This window comes from Cicer arietinum, chromosome 8 (assembly GCF_000331145.2).
Source record: "Cicer arietinum cultivar CDC Frontier isolate Library 1 chromosome 8, Cicar.CDCFrontier_v2.0, whole genome shotgun sequence".
NCBI lineage: Eukaryota > Viridiplantae > Streptophyta > Magnoliopsida > Fabales > Fabaceae > Cicer > Cicer arietinum.
In genome coordinates, this window is record NC_021167.2 from 9,669,985 (window position 1) to 9,691,004 (window position 21,020).

A 21,020-nucleotide genomic window follows, 5' to 3' on the forward strand; every position below is an offset into this window, starting at 1 on the left:
CCCAATTTAATGCTAGACTCTTGTGAATGGATTATCTGCTATGTGGTTATATTTATACCTCCAAATTGTTTAAATGGCTTCTTGCAGATACCATCCCAATCATCTTGTGTGATCAAAATGGAAACCTGAGGCTACCTTATTATGTACGGGGAGGTGACCTTTACACTTCAAACTTTGCCAACTTAACGCCGAACACTCTGAAAGAGCCAAAATGAACATGTGAATATTGTTAGTTCTTGGGATAACTATCTGCTTTTAAATTTTCTTTTGATTGCATCCTCTTTTGGAACATACTTGTTATTAGAATTTAGAACTTTATTTGAATTGTTCTATATCAATGTGAGATAGAGCACCGTCCAGCTAAATTGTTTAAACCTTAAGGTAAAACATAAAACTGTATTTGGATATTCCATATCGTTTTTTGCACTTCAAATTGAGCTGTCACTTTGTACTGTGGATTGTTGGATAGAAAATCTTAATTAATGGGTGGTTTGATGCATCTCTCCATTGTTTGCCACTTCGATTGCTGCAGATTTTTCATATTGTTTGGATCGGATGTAGTCATGCAAACTTTATCGATGGTACTTTCCTGTCAATTCCTGGTTCATTTACTATGATTCTGCTATAACAGTCTTTAAAAAAGTGTGTTGGATTCTCATTTATTTCTGTTTTGTGATTTTCCATTTTGATGTCAACAAATATTTTAAAAATTAAAAACATTTGTAACTTTTCATTTTTTGGGTTTAATGATAAAATGCCACCTTATTGTCTTGTTTTCCTATCTTCAAGGTTGTTCATAAAAATGTTACAATATGTAAGATCTGATGGATGATTACATTAATTTATCATTATATATATATATGTATATCATTATTATTTTTTGCTGATATTTAGTACTAGTAATATGCAATCTTCGAGAAGCAATTTGTTTGTAGTGTAGGGATGGATTTTGCAATGAGTTTTTAAATACAACCTTTATATTTATATTTTTCGTTGTGGATTGAGTGCTAATATCTGCATCTTACTAGATTGAAAATAGTTTTGGTGTGGGTTTGTTTTCGTATTCTGGTTGCTGATTGTCCGCTCTGTTGCAAAACATTTGGGTACATCCTGTACCAATCTCTTTGCAGAATTGCAATATTATTTGAATTTATGTTAGTTTAATCTTTGAAGTTAAGTTGCCCGATAATTTGGTGATGTAAATGATTATTTTCAGATTTCATCTTACCACCTATTTTAGGTAGCTTCTTTTTCCACATCTTATGTTCTAAAAATTCTCTAAGATATATTTTCCCACAGATACATGTTCAAATTTGTCAATTTAAATGTGTTTTTGTTTTTTTTGATATACTTTTGAATTGATCAATTCAGAGAATATTGTGGATGAAAAAATAAATTCTTATTTTATTATTTCTCTTCTTTTATGAAAAATAAAATAGGTGGTAAGATGAAAAAAATATTCCATACAAATTGTCTCGTCTAACCCGATAACTAAGCTTTGGGTTGACATAAACATTTGGGTGGGCTTCTTTGAGAAAAATTAGAGATGTCTAATGAGGTAAAATTTAAAACTAGGTGTATTGAGGATAAAAAAAATTACTTAATTAATCATTAATATGATCTTGATTGTATTGTTATTTAACTTGTGTTTAGTGATGTTATTCAAAGAAAGGTGATCAAATATATTTATATAAAGATTACATGTCTCATGTCTCTCTGTGAAAGAAATCAAGAACATCATTGTTTTATCATGTATTACATATTATTTAAAGTTGTTATTGAAAGAATCTTCAAATTAAAATAAATTGGAGAATGATTAGAAGAACATTTTGGATGTTTCTTATTAAAAACAAAGTCAGATCAAGACATATTATAATAGATCACTGTCTACAGTCTAAATTACATGTTAAAAGTGTAAAATTATTCAAATCAATGGTCAAGTTGAGAATTAGAGTTAAAGGTTCAAAGGAGAAAACAACCTCCAGTTTGATGAGTTGTGGACAAGGACATAATGATGTAAATATACTCTTGTTGCACTTTTTTGCAGAAGGCTCTTCTTCTAATCTAAAGATGACATACTCATTTACATTCTCTATCAAACTCAAAAATAAGAACGTTTTGTGTTTATCAAAGAACAATTTGGACAAAATAGAACATGTGTTTAATAGACTTCAAAGACTAACAGTCAACAAAAGCTTTTTAACGACTATATTCAAGCTGATATGAGTATTTCGAACTTTTTTTAACTTATAGAAGTAACATCAAGGAGAAAACAGATGCAAGAGTTTCAAAGGCAATCAATCTATCCTTAATCATTTATAATCAAGTAATAAAATTCTTCTTTCAGAAAAAACTCTAGTTCACTCATTATATTAGAGAATTCTTTTACTGAATTCTTGTTAATAATCAATCTCAAACTAGTGTTGAAATTTTTTTAGATCAAAATACTTTTATCAATTTGTAAGTTAACTCTATCTCTTAAATTAGTTTCAGTGAGTTGTAAAAATCATTTTTAGATCGAAAAGTGACCTTAAAATTTCTTTCAAGGTTGAAATATGAAAATTGTAATTGATCAAGTGTGATTAAGAAAAATAGAGTGAAAGTAAAACATTCTGGTGTTAAGCACGTTAGTGAAAAATCTAACAGATTGTGAGGACTACACGTAGTCCATATTAGACAAATTAGGATATATGTTTATGTGATCTTGTTATGGACATTTGTTTCAATTAAAATTGATCTTAAGTTAATTTAAATTAAGTACAAGAATTAAGATATTAAAAAGGGATAAAATTCAAATCCACTTCTTTGTGATTGATATTGCTACTTCAATAGCAATTTTGGGATAGTTTTCATACTTCTGAAGACTACAAGACGGTTATGAATGTGGGGATTGTTATGTTAAACGAGATGGCCACATAAGCTCGAGAAAGAGGAGTTGAATATCGTTCTAATTTTTTCAATGATTTTTGCAATATTAGATATTTTTATCAAACTTTTAGAGAAAAATCTTTGTCTTAGAGATTTCACATAGAATACATAGAGATATTGGAACCAATCAATTAATGGTTAGACATTTTAAACAAGATGTTGATTGATTGATTCACAAATGGTCTAATCAAAATAACTTACATATAAATTTAATTTCGGATCATATTGAATACAACTACTTGATAGAAAAACATGGCCAAATAAAAAATTCAATTTCAAAATCATTCATAATTATGGAGACATTTCAAAAAATAGATTTTAATAGTAAGACTCAAAATAAAAAGTTTCTAAGTGTAAATTTTTATATCAAAAATAAGAAATACTTATAAATATCTCCAAACACCAAGTTCAAAATTGACATGAACAAAACCTGTAGAAATTAAAAAGATAAAGGAAAGAAAAGACTGCTTTTGATTTTTTCACTCATTCTCGTTATATTGCATACATTTAGTACTTATTCAGCATGAATGAAAATTTATTTTTGTATTATGATATGAACATTTATGAGATTCATTGACAATTGATTATAAAGTTTGTAAGATTCTTTTCTAAATGATTACGAACTATATTTTTTTTAACATACTTTAAGAACATTTTGAATCCCTATCTACAAGATAAAGACATCATTTCTAACTTGCAAGATATAATCACTCTAGAATAATCACAACTCTAATATTGAAAATTTCCAATCGTTACACCATGTAGCCAATTGAACTTTAATCGTCATTAGTGAAATAATCATTCTATACAAAAGATATAACATCTTTGATGTTTTCTCTAAAACAAATTTTATCACAAAAATTAAATAAAAAAAAGTGTTTAATCTTTCATTATTTTCTTGAATTAATGAACAACGAATTTAAACCTTTAGAGTGAGGAAACAAATCAATATTTATGGAAACATGGTTCGATTATGAAAGAAAAATGTAATATAATAGAAATAATTTATTTTTATTGTCAAGAATGAACTTTGCAGATCATGTGAATCGATTTAGAGTTGTATGAATTGATTTATAAGTGTTCAAAAATTCACGATTTCAGTCTTGAGTTGCGTGAATCTGACGTATGACATGTGTAGGTGAACTTATCAACTTTTAAAAGTATTAATTTGATGAATTAATTCACATCTCATGTAAGTCGAACTAGTTTCAAACACCTTGAAATGAATTCAAGACCTTTATAAGTTGATCTACCAACACATGAAGCAATTTATGAAATTAAAAGTTACATATAATAGGTTTTTGATGTATTGTATTTTGTTCAATTATATTTCTAACTAATTTATAAAATAACTTTTCTGATTCAAAAACTTTAGTAGATATTGAAAATTGAAGACTCAACAAAAATATACAAAATTATTTAACTAAATCTTAATTTTGAGATACATCAAAATACTTAGTCTTTTTATAAGAAAAATTGCATTCACATCTCATATCTCATGGAAGGTAAGAAGTTCTCAAACTTCTTCTTATTAGATGATTGACATAATTGGTTGTTAAATAATTTAACTAATCATACAAGAGTTATTGGGTTAAAGTGGAACTTGATTTTTGGTGTGGTGTTAGACACTGTTTGGTTTAGTAGGAACAAAGCAATTTTAGTAATAATGCTTGCACTAACACTGAGTTGTGGAACAAAGTATGAGAACAACTCATGGTATTGATGTTGGTTGGTTGCAAGGTCAAGAGAGTTTGCGAATCATATTTTTGAAGTTGATTATGATCATATAAAGTGGATTCCTTTGATTTTAGGTACAATGACTCTAAATACTGACAGTGGTGCAGTTTAGTTTTCATTTGGCTTGGAAGTGATACTTTAGACACATAAATATATATTCTAACTTGCAAATGGTTTCCTATTTTTAAAAAAATTATTTATCAACTTTTGCATTTTAGTAAATACTATTTTATAAGAAAAAAATACCATTTATTACTTGTAAATATTATGTTAATTTTTATATTTTTTATAAAAAATATTCAATATTTACTATTATAATTAATTAAAATCTAAAAATAAATAAATTATTTTGCTTACATTTTTGATAAATAGTATTTAGTTATTATAATCTTTTGAATAATAAAAAAAAATTATTTAACTATTAATTTGAAAGTAAAATATAGTAATACATGTATAATTTACGTAATTATGAATGAATTGTGAAATTCTGTGAAATGACAAAATGATAGTTTGTTAGAAAACAAAAAAGAAAGAAAGAAGTGAGAAAATGAGAGTGGCAGTGAAGTAATATCGCTTTCCGCACATCGCTCATCTTCCTACTCTTCTGCTAAGCATTTGGATCCATCCGATAAACACAAAAAACGGTTAAAATGTCACCAATTTCATGCACAAAACTGACACTATTCTCTATATCAGCACTCATCATCCAGTTAATCGGTCTCTCACTCTTCGTCTTCGGTTTCTTCCCCGTCAAACCACTTCTCTCCGGTCATAGGTAATACTTCAACTTCCAATATATAATCATAACACTTCACATTTATTACATCTTTTTTTCACTCACTGATTATTTGATTTCCTTTTCAATTGTTAAGTGGCTCCGAGAGTTTCCGACGCCCTACCTGCGATGACGATGGAATTGCAAATCCGAACGAAGCGTCTCTGTCTCCAGATCGCCTTAAGTTTTTGTATCAGGTTGTGCTGATGAATTGCAATTTCCATTGCTTTTTGTGATCGATGATAAATTTTTGTGGTTTTAGAAGAGATACACATAATATTCATATAACTACGCTTAGTTTGATATTAGATCACATTATACGGTATAATTAATTCATTTCTGTTTGTTACGAATTGGAGAGTTGTTAGGATTGTTATGTTGTGGTATTTTAGGTTTATAGGTGTAATAATGAATTTTTAGTACCAAAACTATGCTAACTGACTTGCGTCAATAATGGCTCCATTTTTTGATTGTTTATTAATATTGATAATGGTTGAAGATAGACTAGACTGGACTATGGAGTTGTTTGTTATAGTTGGAACTAGGACTATATTTGAAATTGGAAAGTACATGATTAGTTATGAAGGACTGACACAAACACAAACACTGGACATGAGATTGACACATAGACATCGTTGATAATTTGAAAAAATAGAAGTCATTGAATATAAATACATGTATCAGAGATCGGACACGCCTTTAATCTGAAGTGGTGGTAGGAATGTAGGATCATATGTTATGTGTTCATGAGTGTTGGTAGGATCATATGTTATTCAGTAAGTTTCTATATTGGAAAGAATTCTTAGAGGCTCTGGTTTGCTCATAATAAATGGTGATCAGTTGATTTAATCATTTCTGCTTCTAGTTTTTTTGTTACTGAAATGTTTGTAAAAATGTTCTCTGTGTAGGAAGTATCTGAGATGCCTCCTTTGTATGATCGACTCATCTTAATGGTATATACAGCTGCTATAATTTCACATTTCTTGAGGTCTATGATTTGGTCATTTTATTTGTTTTCAGTTGTTCATGGAGTGAGGCATCATTGATATTAATTTGTCTCACATAAGCAATTTCCTATAGGTCATTGATGGTCTTCCAGCAGAATTTGTGCTTGGCAAGGAAGGTCGGCCACCAAGCAAAGCTTTTATGGAAGCTATGCCATACACCCAGTCATTGCTGGCAAAAGGCATGGCTGTTGGATATCATGCAATAGCTGCAGCGCCAACCGTTACCATGCCTCGTTTGAAAGTTAGTATCAATTCACCTTTCAAACATGGAAGTATGAAGAGAACATATGATCTGAGTTTCTTTTTCTTTTTCCAACTTCTTATTTTATCTTGTGTTTGTTGATTCAGGCCATGGTTTCTGGAGCAGTCGGGGGTTTCCTAGATGTGGCTTTGAACTTTAACTCCCAGGCTTATTCAGACGACAATCTTCTTGGTTAGTTGAGCATGTTGGAAAAATTGAACATATCATTTGAAGTTTCTGTGGACTAGTATTGATGCCCTTATAACTTGTTGCAGCACAATTTTTTAAGACTGGATGGAAAATGGTTATGCATGGTGATGACACGTGGCTCAGGTTATTTCCTGGTTTCTTTGCAAGGCATGACGGAGTTAGCAGTTTTTTTGTAAGTCTTCAATATACATGTTAGCTTATAGACATGGTCTTGTGCCCCCATATAGGTCAGAGTACTCATTAGTTATCAGTAATCACTTAAATATGTTGTACATATTTTCTTCTTGAATAATGAGTTGTATTTGACCTCTCAAATCCCTTTGCTTTTCTCATCAATAATTTTTCATATCTCAAGGACAAGGCAGTTTGTTTCTTTACATAGTATGTTATTTCAATGGTTATAAGTGTGTGTGTATAATTTATCGTTGCTTTATTTTTTACATTGTTTTTCTGAAGCTTCATCTCGCTATAGGTTAAAGATACTGTACAAGTAGATCATAATGTTTCCCGACATCTTGGTGATGAACTTAGCAGGGATGACTGGAATTTTCTTGTAAGTAATTGCATAGCCACTTCATAATTTTGTTCTTATCTAATGTTATTTTAGTAATGATTTTTCACTATTCAGACTTTTACACAGTTGTTTTCTGGTTAAAATATGATCTGTGCTTTATGCCTTTTTTTTTTTTTTTTCATTGTTTGTCTATAGAACCAGTTAGTTTTACTTTTTTTCTCCCTCTTATATTTATGTTCTGTGAATTATAGAGGAAATGATCTTTTCATTTTTTGAATCAGAATGGTTACAATTCTGGTTTTAAATACAACATTCCCTAGTCTAATAAATAAATCAGAATTAAATAGGAGGAATTTACTGTACAAGGTCTCTTGATATTCACTACATCTGTCCTATATAATATAATAATAAATTAATTACAGAATAATCAATCAATAAATAACTTATTCTCAGCCACAATTTGGAATCCAACATGTTCTTTTCCGGCTAAAAAGGTGGAAGTTTTTGTAGTGATGTCATACTACCAATGGACATTTTTTCATTTATTCGGTGGTATATTTCTGAGTTTTGGATATAAGAATCACTTTCTAGGGTGCATGCATATTAAAGTTTGTTTATATTCCCTGCTTTTTTCTTTAAAAAAAACTATTTCCATTCAAATAATTTCTTGAATGAGATTTCAATATGAATTTGTTGAAATATGTTGTTGGTAAGTTTTTGAAGATTAAAGATGACAGTCAGAGATTGTTATGCTGCTGTCTGAAACTTAATCAATTTGATTACATGAAAACATTTTTCCTTCATTTCCTGCAATCCTAACTATATATCACTAGACCTTTTCTATGGATGGACATTAGGAAGATGGTTTGGTTCTATCATACCAAAGAAGCTTGATTGGTTTTTTATCTGCTAAAAGTTGATTTGGTATTATTTATATGGTCACACCAAATAGGAAAAGTAACTGTTTTGTTTTTACCTATTAGTATTTACTACAAACACTAATGAATTTGCTGATTGCTAGATGATAGTAGTAGTACATTAGTTTTTGTATCTCTTATCAACAGAGTTCTTTCAACTCATGACTTCTGAGAATATATTAATTTACTTTCACACTGAATTGTTGGTTTTCAATTTTCAGTGAAAGTTAAGATTTAAGATTAAGATCCATCTCCAGTTAAAAAAAGAAGATTAAGGTTTACACAATTTAACCCTATGTGCCAAATGTGGAGTTTTTGGGTCTAGTTTAGAATTGCAATTGCATGATTCTTTTCAATGAACATTTAATTTCATTCGCACACATTTTACTGAGTTTATTTTAGATACTTCATTATCTAGGCTTGGATCATGTTGGCCATATTGGTGGACGCAGCAGGTATCATCACTAACTCTCTGCTCTATACATGTAATTTCATTCTGTTCTCTAAGCTTCACTGGGAGATTTGCTGTTTCAGTGTGTTGATGGCTTCAAAACTTTCTGAAATGGATGACGCAGTGAAGAAGATTCATTCTAATATCTTGCAAAATCTTGAAAAAGATCAAGGGCGGACACTTCTGGTTTGTGACTATCTTGTGCACTACGAAATTCATGCGAGTTGTTTATTGTGGTGTGAACACATTAATAAGAACTGAAGAGTTCCCCCATTGAATTGTATCTATTTATGTTGCTAATGTATACGACTTCTTTAAATTTCATATAGGATATATTTGCATGTCTGAGCCTGCACATATGCTTGTATAAGAAAACAAAACATATGTTGGAGTTAAACTTAAGTGCTTGCTTTAACTTTGAAGTTAATGATGAATGGTCCTTGGCTTTGAGCTAGTCATGCATCCATGGACCATGGTATATTTTCATGGCTTTTCAAATCACTACTTTTAGTTATAAGCATATCTGCAGTAATAATAATTTTAATCTGTGATCAACTGATCATATACCTGTGGTGTTATTTACTTTGAAGTGTAATTTATGTTTTCTCATTTTCTTTATGGATATTTTCAATTAATTATTGATTATTATTGTAACAACAAAGTCCATTAAAAAATTCAAGGTTTTAAAAAGTATCTGCTGGGAATTGCTAATAGGTCGTAGTCAGTGACCATGGAATGACAGAAAATGGTAATCATGGAGGTTCATCGTACGATGAAACAGACTCTCTGGCGCTATTCATTGGACCAAAAAGCCATGCTTCTGACCACACATTTTCCAATCATGACACAATTTTTCAGGTAATGAAACTGTACTTCATGCTTCTAGGTTGTATCACAAGGACTAGCCAATTTTGATAATTTTCATCTTCTCTTGAACTTGAATGTGTTGCTAAAACGGTTAGCAAACCATCTGAGAATCTTCTTGCATCGAGTGTATTAGCCAACTTTTGTTTGAATGCTTCCTAATGCAGAGAACCTTATATGTTTTAATGACTTTGTCACTGCCCCTGTTTTCTTGTTTGTCAATCTTGAACTTAACATGAGGTACCCTTTTTACTAAATATCCTGGGCAATGGGTGGTTAAATATGCATGCAATTTTCATCTAATTGTGCAACAGGTTGATATTGCGCCAACATTAGCTTTACTTTTTGGTGTGCCAATTCCCAAAAACAATATTGGTGTTTTGATCTCTCAAATGGTTGACTCTCTGACAGGTTAGTTCTCTTTCTCTCTGTATTTATCTGACAAACTAAACCAAATGTGATATGGCATTTTTCCCCGCCAGTTTCCAATATTCTATTAAGCACATACAAAACCACAAACACAAATGCGGGACATGACACAGACAAAATTACAAATATGTCAGCACTGCTATGTCCAAAATATATATGACACCAACACTAATATATATATATATAATTACATAATTAAAGATGAAAATCATTTATAGAAGATATAAATTGAAAGTTAAGATGATCCCCAAGACAAAATGAAGATGATGACCATGACAGATCAAATAAGAGGCCAGAAAAGGGAAACCATAAAGGGGAAATTGGGAAAGATGAAAACATGTGTATGCAGGATGACGTGGGAACATTTCAAATGTCTTTCAAAAACTATTATATGACTTTTGAAAGCTTTTTTGTTTCTGATTTTTTTGTACAAAAACATAGATGTTTTCATTCTCACTGTAGTTGTATTAGAGGAGTGTCTAAGGGAAAAATAAAAAAAAATTGGTCACTTGTGTGAGGTGTTTGACATGAGTCGTACGAGTGTCGTTGTTCGGTGATTGTCGGACATGCTGACACACGTAAACCCACATGTGTGATGTGTCGGTACTTCATAGTCAATGTTTATTTGAGCAATGGTGTATGTTGTAGCAGCAAAATTGTGTAATTGTATCTTTTTTCATTCTTTGGTGAGCTAGATGACCAAAAGTTGAGGGCACTGCAGTTGAACACATGGCAGTTATTCAGATTACTTCAAGCACAGTTGCCTGGTTTGTCTTGTAGAAATGTTCCATGTGATGCTTTCATAACTAATACTGGACCCACACTTAGTGATTGCAAAGGTAGCAAGGAGAAGCTGTTTTGTTGTTTGTATTTAAACGCTGCTACTCTTCATGATGCCTGGAAGGCTGAAGTAGTCATCAAGTATGCGACAATTCTGTTGTCCCTTGTTTTTAATAATTCTACAAGAAATATTTGCAGACAATTTTTTATTTGTCATATAACTTTTGTAGGTCTAATAATACAGAACGCTACAACACCGTTGTTGCAGCATATCACAAGTTTCTTAGCAGTGCGAGTGAGTGGCTATCACACAAAGCAACTGATGTATGTGTGATCTTCTGTGTTTAGAGTTTTCTTGAGATTTATCTCTCTTTCCGTTCTGTATCCGTGATTCATGACAATTGTATTTGTTCAGAGACCAATTAGTTTACTTGCTTTTGGAGTTGCTGCTTTGATCACATCATGCTTGATACTGCTGAAACTCGTATTTGTCATCGACAGAGAAGTTCCTGCTCAGGAGACTCAAGATGTTGAGAATTATATGAAGCCCTGGAAGTTGGATGAAGTGTTCATTTTATTTGGCATCCTTATCCTTGTCATTAGTCTGGGATCAAGTTCCATGATTGAAGAAGAGCATTACATTTGGCATTTTTTAACATCCACAATTAACTTGTTATTTTTTCGGAAAGCATTACAATCTTTTGACCTTAACAAAACAGTTGATGATCTCATTTCAGTAGAGAAAGGAAACTATACATCAAGATGCCAAATTATTTTATTATGCCTTAATCTTTTTTCTGGAAGAATTTTGAAAGGCTGGCATCAAGGTGGTGTGAATTGGACTAACCTTCCTGACATTTCTACCTGGCTTGAGCAGGCTGGCAGTCAATATATAAACCTGATTAAAATTGCATCATGTGTCTTGATCATCATGTTGGGCACATTTGTATTATTCCTATTGCAGTCCAAAGCAAAAGTTGTAATGGTCATTAGGTTCAGCCTTTTAATGTCTGGTTTGTTGGTATTGCAACATTTTGTGAAACATCAGGACATGTCTTCCTCATACAATAAGGATGCCACCTTATCAGTTCAAATATTCTATGCCATTCTGGGAATCAGTACTGTTACAGTTGTATTGGTTTTGCCATGGGTTTTGCCTATGAAAACCCGTGAAATGTGCTCAAAATGGAACCTCTATATGTCTGCTGCTGTTCCTGTGAAAATCCAGAATATGACACCAATATTTGTATTAAAAGATTCCTTGTATGTTATGGGGTGCATGTACATAACATCCTGGGGTCTTCTGCAGTTGTTGCTTCAACGGCCGATTAATGCAATGCCTTTGTTGTTGCTCATTGTTCAAATCTTTGCTTACATGCTTGCTTTTTCTTCTAGTGGGTCGCATCATGAGCAGTGGGTTGAGGTTAGTTGTAAGATTCGTATATCAATATTGGTTTTTATTTTATATTTTGATTTGATAACTGATTAATTTTGGGTTCTGGAGTGCAATGGTAACTTGAAAGGGATTGATTTCACCAGAATCTAACTAGACAAGGGTTCTTTTAGTTCTCTTTATGGAGTTTTGCTTTCTGTGTGTATTTTTATAAACTATAATGGTTTAGGTTCACCATTAGAGTTGTGTTTCTCAAGCATTATTTCTTTATATATTGGACTTTTCATTAAATTTCAACCATTTATTGAGTATTTCATTAGAAAACTGATTTATAGGGTACAAACTATTCTGACTAATCAAGGGTAGTTATGTGCTTCATGTAATTTGAATAGGCTATTATATATTATCTAAAAAATTGAGGAATGTGAAGATTTTATTTCCTGAATTGCTCGAGCCAAGGTTCCAATGCAGTCTTGGAAATTGGAAGTAGTTTCTTGTTTTATAATATGTTAATATTTCAACATCCCAGGTTTTCATTTTTGCTTCAAACTAAAATTCCTATTGTTTGCTCAACATATTATGGTGCATATGAAGAAGAGATAGAAATATTTATCTGTTAGTCTGGTGTAAATATTCTCCATAGCAATGTGAATTGATTAAATAATTTAATCTGGTAGTTTAAAATGTCTCTAGATTTTAAATTATATGTTATACTAACATATTCAGGGGGGAACTTAGTTATCACAGGGAGAAATCACGGCCACCCCAAAATTTTCTTCTTCGGTAAAAATATATATACCTACAATAATATTTATCTATAATATATGGTATATATAATCAATATCTCGCTAATAATATCAAATTGTGGAGTTGCTTAGTGGTAATGGAGATTTTCATAAATCTTATGTCCCTGGTTCAAGTCTCCATGATAATGTTTTTTGTTATTTTTATTGTAAATATAGTAGTTTGATTGACAAAATTGTAAATACTTGGATTCAAACCGGGTACTTTTAATACATCTAAAAATTATAATTACCACTACACCAAAATAAAACATATAAGATTAATTGAAAATATTTATATATAATCTATTTTATGTTGTCCCCCCAATAAAACTTGTCAAGATCCGCCACTGAGCATATTTCTGTCAGCTGTTGTATGAAGGTGTATTTTGTAGAGCATGACTAACCATCCATTTAATAGATGGTTATAAGGGTGTGTTTGGTTGGAGGGGTTTAGAGGGAGGGGAGGTAATATTTAATCTCATGCACATGTTTTTTTACCATGCACGAGTCTCTTTTTGCTACAACATCACATGTGTCATTTGTTGATCAATGGGTCATCTGTCGGCTAGAATAGGATGCATAGGTTTCTAAAGTAAAAAACTCGCAATAGCAAACCACATGTTGCTTTAGTCACATATCTTACTTGATGCCAGTTTCTGTGAACTGTTGCATTCTAACATTGCTTCGGTTGATTGTTCCCACTACCTATCTGCGGCTACAATAATAGGGAGGAGGGTTGTTAATAAAGCACTAGGCATGCACATTATGAAAAAAAAAAGACAGGTTTGTGAAAATTGTAGTTAGAGTATCTCTTTAGTAGTATTGGACTGTTGATGCTATTATATTTGACTATACATTCTACAAAAGTTAAAAGGTTGTAAACTTGTAATATTTATTTTGAGTTGAAAATTTAGCAAACTGCACTATGACTGTGTTAATTACATCTCCTTGTTTCTATGTATCATGCAATTTCTTTTGATGCATAATGAGTATTTAAATGAGCTCAAAATGCAAATCATGTACTCATACTGTGCATTTGCTAGATTGCTGCACTATACAATCTGGGAATGGCAGGCCATTTTGCTCTTGGGAACAGTAACACGCTAGCTACCATTGATGTGGCTGGAGCTTTTATTGTATGTCACCTATTCTTTTGCAATAAATTCCATATGAGCACACTATTTTCTGCACTGCATTTCAGATTTAAATTCTCCATGAATATCTATGTTCTCAGCAAGGTTATTACCTTTCGTTTGCAGGGAATTTCAAGTCACTCAACCTTCCTTTCTGGTGTTCTAATGTTCATCATTACCTATGCATCCCCAATGTTATTCTTTTTTTGTTTGGTGTTGTACATCTCTGTCAAGGTCACAGTCTGTCCACTAGTTACCGAGGGTGGAAATTCTGGAGAAATTCTCAAGTCTCTTCTTGGATTTCCTTGCTTAGTACCACTGAGCATAAACTCCATTTTCTTGTCTGCAAACACGATTGTATTATTGTTGATGAGGAACCATTTATTTATTTGGAGCGTCTTTTCTCCCAAGTGAGTCCTTCCTAGAATCTGGTGTTTAGAATTTGACAAATGACTGAACAAAAAACTATTCTGTGATTTATTGAATTTAATATTGAAGTAATAAATAATGAGGATTAATTCTGTTTTCTGACATTATGTTTATGAATATCATTTAACCTTGTAAATCAACTTGTTCTGTAGGTACCTTTATGTCTGCGCAGCAACTGCATGTGTCTATATCGGGGTCTTCATTGTTTTTGCAACAGTGATTTATACATATATAGTGCTTTTCTGGCTGAGAAAGAGTTTCTCCATAATTAGCAAGGAAAACGGTATGTGATTCCTTGTGTTAACGCAAATTTATTATTACACTGTCAGAAAGCAATTTTGACTCTTTTAAGTGCTTGGTTAGTTCTTGAATATTGTTTTTTATTCTTTTTTATTTTTTGGGTGCATGACAAAGTGAAAATACGGAGATGCTTTAGGAGAAAACTCCAGTATTATTCTAAAAATTCAAAAAACTGAGCTGAACTGTAGAAGTTAGAACCGAACAAAACCTATCTCGACAAAGAACCAAACTGTTGATGCCAATTCGCGAACCAAACTGGGCTTTTAAACACTAGACTAAGTGTATTTATTTAGTGATAAACGAACTGGACTGCTAGTGTCACTAAGCATTAATTTCACTAACTGCACTAACAGCGTTACTTGCCACTGATTCACATCGCTAACTAAACAAAAATAGATGTCTCGACGGTGTGGTGTTGGGATCAGTGACATCTTCAACACATTTTCCTAGCCATCTTCCTCTATTAGCTCAAAGATGGTCTTCATTCCACTAAAATGAAAATGAGGCCTTTTGAGTTTCAACGTGTCAATATTAATTATCGTCTCTGATTTTTCACTTTGTGGTGATTTCACTGTTCTGTTTACGTCCAATCTAATTCTTTACCTCGGTTGCGTTGGTATAATGTTTATCAATAATAATTCTTACTTATTATAGGATTGTGATGTATTTTTGCTGTTTCATTCATCATGTTCAAATTTCCCCCCAGTCATTTGCAATATCATATTCGAGTAAATATAAAATTCTAGCAATTTATTAAAGACAATTCTTGAGCAATATAAAAGTTATGAGGTCGACAATGCCATTGCTCATTGGTGCTGGATATGTTTTTCAACTAGTTACAGGGACCAGTTCTTCAACTATTTAAGATCAATTCAGAGACAAGTTCTTACAAAACCAGTGTACTGAACCAAAGAATCAATTCAGTTGCATTCAGACAGACTCAAAACCAGTTCAGTTTGTTGAACTGTTTTCTAGTTCGGTATGGTTTTCCACCGTGAACGGAACCATGAAAAAACATTGAAAATTCTAAATCCAAATGTCTCTCCATTGAGGATAAATATAATTTTGGAATTGGTTAAAAGAAAACCACTGTTTTGATTCGACTCACTTTTATGTGAGTAAAATAGACTCACTTTTATTCAAGTATATTCAAATATAAATTAATAACCAAAATAAAATTGTCATTGGAAAACCAAGCAAGTATATTCAAATATAAATTACAAACCAAAATAAAATTGTCATTGGAAAACCAAACACTCAATCCTAACCTTAAATGCTTATTATGTAAACGTATAAACATGTCAAAAAATGGTTAATGTGTCTTTGGTCTCTACAAATATACCATTTTTTTATTTTAGTTATCGTAAGTTTTTTTGTTTGAATTTAGTCCTGTAAAATCATAGATAGTTGGTTTTTGTCTTTAACGTCAAATCAAAATTTACAAAAAAGGAGCTAGCAAACCGTCGTGGCATGGAAGAAGATCGGTTTTCCAAAAACTCCTAAACCTTACTTTTAATTTCTATTAATATCTTTATTATAAAATAACACTAATTACTAAATGACAATTAATAAATTTATTAATTATCAATATAAAACATTTTAATTTTTAATGTATTATAAAAGATTATGTGTTGGTGTGCATTTGTAGGGTCACGTGTCTCGGCGCTCTTTTTTTCCAATGTTGATTTGACGTTAGGGACCAAAGTTGATTGTCTATGGTTTTACAGGGACTAAATCCAAACAAAAAAAATTTACAGAGACTAAAATAAAAAAACGATATATTTACAGGATCAAAGACATATTTAAATCAATAATATATATGTAAAATTTGGTTTAAACATAAAAAAATACGTCATACATTTCATTATACTCATAATTGTCGTATACATTTAATAACATCCTAATGTGGTTTAATAGTCTTATACATATTAACTAATCTATTCTAAGGTCAGCGACATCATCTTCGTATGTCACTTTAATAGGGTCATCAACGTTTGATTTTTTCGGTAGTTGAACACATTTTTCAATTCTCATGAGTTCATCACACAAATACATCCTTTCCACAAATTGGATTTTTTTCCATGATTTTGATTCTAGTTTGTGGTGCATTCTCCATTCTATAGATGTCCGAGGTATTTGACAACTGTCCTTCAAGTATACATAAACAAAATGATTTTAATTTACTCATCTAAAGCATAAAATACACTAAGTTGGATATGGAGGTGGATGACCTCGTAATGGAAGAAAAATTTCAGAAACTCCATCTTGAAATCTCGTCAATTCAATTACAACTATTGTATTGAGTTGCAACATGATGTCCCATTTTTAGAAACGACATCCACTTTTTTTTTAGGTGTTTTATAAAACTTTTCAGGATACATAACATCTTTGATAACATTTAATCGTTTCTCTAACGAATACAATTTGACATAATCTGACTTATGCTTATTTATCTTTCTAATGAGATCATGTCAGAAAATTGCATGATTCTCCTCACTCTTACCAAGTTGTGCAACGACAATCTGAAATCCACAATTCCCATCACCAGCAACAATTTTGTTAATCTATGAATGCATAAAAAGAGACATATGATCAATAAACAAAATTTTTGGTTTAGGGAATTGATTAGGTGAGAGATTTCCAATATGTGCCCTCATCTTTCTTGGACATGATAACTTCAATTTAGAAACTAGATTGTTCGGATGTAGTGAATCAACATGCTCCATAAAGACGACAAACATTTAGTTGACTCATCTGTTGGTGTATGTCTAACCTTTTTTGGCGCACTCTTGGTTTTCACCTTATCACTAGGTGGATTTAACGACGTCGTTTTTAGGAAAACTATTTCACAAATTTGGTCCTCGATAAGTAGTTTCATACCGTAATCCATTTTGTCAAATCGTTCTTGAAATACAAACGTGTGCCCAAATTTTAAATACTACCACATAAATTCACTAAATTAACAATGATTTAATTTAATTAATTAAAACATACGTGAATCGCTTTCAACTCTGTTAAAATAGAAACATCTGAAACTCCTTCTTCTTTTATGATAACATTATCATCAAAGCAATTCATCTTTCAATGAGTGTGTACCTCATCAAATTGAATAAATGCGTCATGCATTACTTTCTAAGCAATGATACAAACACATGGAAAATCGTAAGTTTTTCTAATTACACAACTACATTTTCTTTTGTCCATATTGCATTCTTTTGCTCGTGCTTCTTTGCAATGAATAAAACTTAATTCAACTCTTGAAATTGTAAACACCTAATTCAAATACAAAACTTGTTCTAACACACTTAAACTCCTTACAAACGAGGTTTGTATATAAGTGAATTTTGTTTGCAACATATTGTTCATCGCTTTCCAACCCTTCACCAAATCACCTTTACTATCCAACAAATATATTTTAAACCTACCGTGAGTAAGTTCAACTCTTTTTATGGTTGTGATGCCAAAGTGCAACACATGGTCTATCAATGCTCTTACAACTTTCTCTTTTGCCACATCTAATATGGTGCTTTTGACATATTTGAGGAATTTTGGAAATTTTTCATGTTTTTTGAACTCGCATTGACGCCAACATATGCATCATGTCAAGGAGATTCCATTACGAAGTCCCAAGCCCCCATAATATTTTCGGTTTGACTTATTTTCCATTCGCATCTACATGTTCCGCGACTTCTACCTTCACATCTAACTTAGATCTAGCTCTTAACATTTTTGAAATATGATAACGACACAATAAAATAGTAGTAGTTGGAAAAATTGTTGCAACAATATTCATTAATACAATATCTCTGTCAGTCACAATTACCTTGAAAATCTTGTCTTTAGACTTCAACAAATTACGACACATCTCTAGAAGTCAATGGAAGTTATCCTCCTTTTCAAATATGGGAAATGCAAACCCAACTGAATATGTTACCTCTGTTGAAGTCACACCAACGATCTCAAACAACGACATTTCATATTGATTTGTTTTATAAGTTGAATCCATGAGCAACACAATCGGAAAAGTGTTAAACAACTTGACTAATTCAAGATAAGCCCAAAAGATATCCTGAATTTTAGTTTCATACTAGTCAATCATTCTATATTTGTATACATATTTGTGATCATCCAAGCATTTCAACAAATGTTGCATTTCTGATCTCAGACTCATTATAGTTTTCTTGTATCTTTGACGCACATTATAAATTTGTTTCATTGTAGTTACACTTTCAAGTATTTTGTTTTTCAAAGTCATTAGAATATTTTTTGGTGGGATCATATTCCTTGTCATCTCACGAACAAGTTCATTCTTTTTCTCATTTAAACGATTGACAATGAGATGACTTTCTAAATTTTTTATCCATCTCATCATGATTGTGTAATCGTGACACACAACACTAAGATTTCATTATTTGGTTGTCAGAAAATAACCATGCAATTTGAATTGACATTCACATTTTGTAGATCAATAGTCTTCGTGTTTCAACTTCTTATTGGTTCCTTTATACACAACACTCATTTCGCAAATCCAATACAAAAAATTGTTTTCTTCTATCAAACTCATGATTTGATTTTGTAATTACCCCTGAAAATCCTAACTTAATTGTCTGGCAACGAACCCAAGCAATCAAATCATCTCGACAACTATATTTATCATCAGTATTAAGTTTATCCCAACATCAATGTTAATAACCAATGGCTCTTTAATATTCAGCTTCAAACCAGTTTCTTCCTTCGATTGCAAGTCAAGTACAAACTCCAGTATTTCTTTAGCTGTAGGCTCATTTTTTGGTTCAGCTAATGACTCAGGTTTCAAATTGGATGTCCTCGAATGTTTTGGATTCTGATATAGGCTCAACCATAAACTAACTACAAACATTTAACACAAATTAAAATTCAATTATGTAGAAAATAACTTATTCTAGACTCCATTAACACTTACCTGGTAAGTGAATCTAGTAATGTTACGTTCTTGAAAAACACATTACCGGATGCGTGAATCCGATAGTATGAACTTTTTAAAATACTACCTATCCAAGAATCTGGCACCAATCAGTACAAAGCATAAAAAAGTTTAACAAACTACAAACATTTAACACAAATTAAAATTCAATTATGCAGAAAATAACTTATTCTAGACTCCATTAACCTACCTGGTAAGTGAATCTGGTAATGTTACGTTCTTGAAAAACACATTACCGGATGCGTGAACCCGGTAGTATGAAGTTTTTAAAATACTACCTATCCAAGAATCTGGCACCAATCAGTACAAAGCATAAAAAAGTTTAACAACCAAAATGATAATGAAGAGTGTTTTAGAGCTACATTACCTTTGCAATGAAGAAAAATAGAGTCGATGATGTCAATGGATAGAAGAATGTGTTTTTGAACTTCAAAAATGTGAAAGTAGGTGAATGATTTCAGGTTGAATGTTGAAGAAGAAATGTTTGGTGAGAAGACTAACATATTTATGTACCAAGGCGGAAGCTAGAATGATAGAATCCGGTAAGGGGTAAACTTGGTAAAACGATGGGCCTCTGGGCAATAGTGGGGTACCTGGTAGGGTTGTGCAAAAAATTCGGTTATGAGGCCCAAATTCAAAACCGAATCCATATCTATTTTAAATATCCGGTTAAAATCCGGTTTATTTATAAACCGGTTGGATAACCACTTGCGTTTTATATTTGGATTTTATCCACTATCAATATTTTGTTAATTTTGAGATTTTATTTCTTGAAAAAAAATTGAAATTTTTTTTTCGAAAAAATATCGAAAAAAAACTTTTTTTTTCTCAAAAAAATTTTAAATCGAATTTTTTCTCAAAAAATTTGGTGAAATTTTTTTAAAAAGTTTATCGAAAGAATCGATTTTTTTAAATAACCGATTTTTAAACTATGAATAAATATTTTTTAAAAAAATAATCAAATTTTAACCGATTTTAAAAAATAATCAAATTTTAACCGATTTTAAAAAAAAAATCGATTTTAAAATTAAAATTTTCAAAACCGATTATTTAACCATAACCAATTTTTTGGTTTTATAACCGGTTTTAAACCAAATAATGGATAAGGTTATAAATCTAAATCCATATATTGGTTTTAAAATAGGGGTTTTGTACGAGGCACCC

At 31.3% G+C, this 21,020-nt stretch overlaps 2 protein-coding genes across 5 annotated transcripts in view; both read left to right on the forward strand.

Moving 5' to 3' along the window:
• Positions 1-499, forward strand: part of LOC101499320 (inactive poly [ADP-ribose] polymerase RCD1-like) — a 6,803-nt gene extending 6,304 nt beyond the window's left edge. For both annotated transcript variants that reach the window (XM_004489700.4, XM_073364250.1), the window contains one exon: positions 88-499. In XM_004489700.4, coding sequence (XP_004489757.1) covers positions 88-129 — 42 coding nt within the window. In that variant the 3' untranslated portion in view covers positions 130-499. The remainder of the gene's footprint in view (positions 1-87) is intronic.
• A 4,692-nt stretch (positions 500-5,191) lies between these two features.
• The window catches only part of LOC101499636 (uncharacterized), a 21,742-nt gene continuing 5,913 nt past the window's right edge, over positions 5,192-21,020 (forward strand). The window contains exons 1-18 of one of the 3 annotated variants that reach the window (XM_004489701.4): positions 5,192-5,440; positions 5,538-5,637; positions 6,349-6,393; positions 6,521-6,688; positions 6,796-6,880; positions 6,964-7,070; positions 7,371-7,451; positions 8,732-8,784; positions 8,864-8,966; positions 9,495-9,638; positions 9,959-10,055; positions 10,769-10,994; positions 11,084-11,177; positions 11,269-12,276; positions 14,075-14,167; positions 14,291-14,574; positions 14,746-14,876; positions 15,736-20,807. In XM_004489701.4, the coding sequence (XP_004489758.2) occupies positions 5,316-5,440; positions 5,538-5,637; positions 6,349-6,393; positions 6,521-6,688; positions 6,796-6,880; positions 6,964-7,070; positions 7,371-7,451; positions 8,732-8,784; positions 8,864-8,966; positions 9,495-9,638; positions 9,959-10,055; positions 10,769-10,994; positions 11,084-11,177; positions 11,269-12,276; positions 14,075-14,167; positions 14,291-14,574; positions 14,746-14,876; positions 15,736-15,758 (2,967 nt within the window). In that variant the 5' untranslated portion in view covers positions 5,192-5,315 and the 3' untranslated portion in view covers positions 15,759-20,807. Of the gene's footprint in view, positions 5,441-5,537; positions 5,638-6,348; positions 6,394-6,520; positions 6,689-6,795; positions 6,881-6,963; positions 7,071-7,370; positions 7,452-8,731; positions 8,785-8,863; positions 8,967-9,494; positions 9,639-9,958; positions 10,056-10,768; positions 10,995-11,083; positions 11,178-11,268; positions 12,277-14,074; positions 14,168-14,290; positions 14,575-14,745; positions 14,877-15,735; positions 20,810-21,020 lie in introns of those variants that run through there. The other 2 variants (XM_073364311.1, XM_027331804.2) reach the window with 2 other exon arrangements.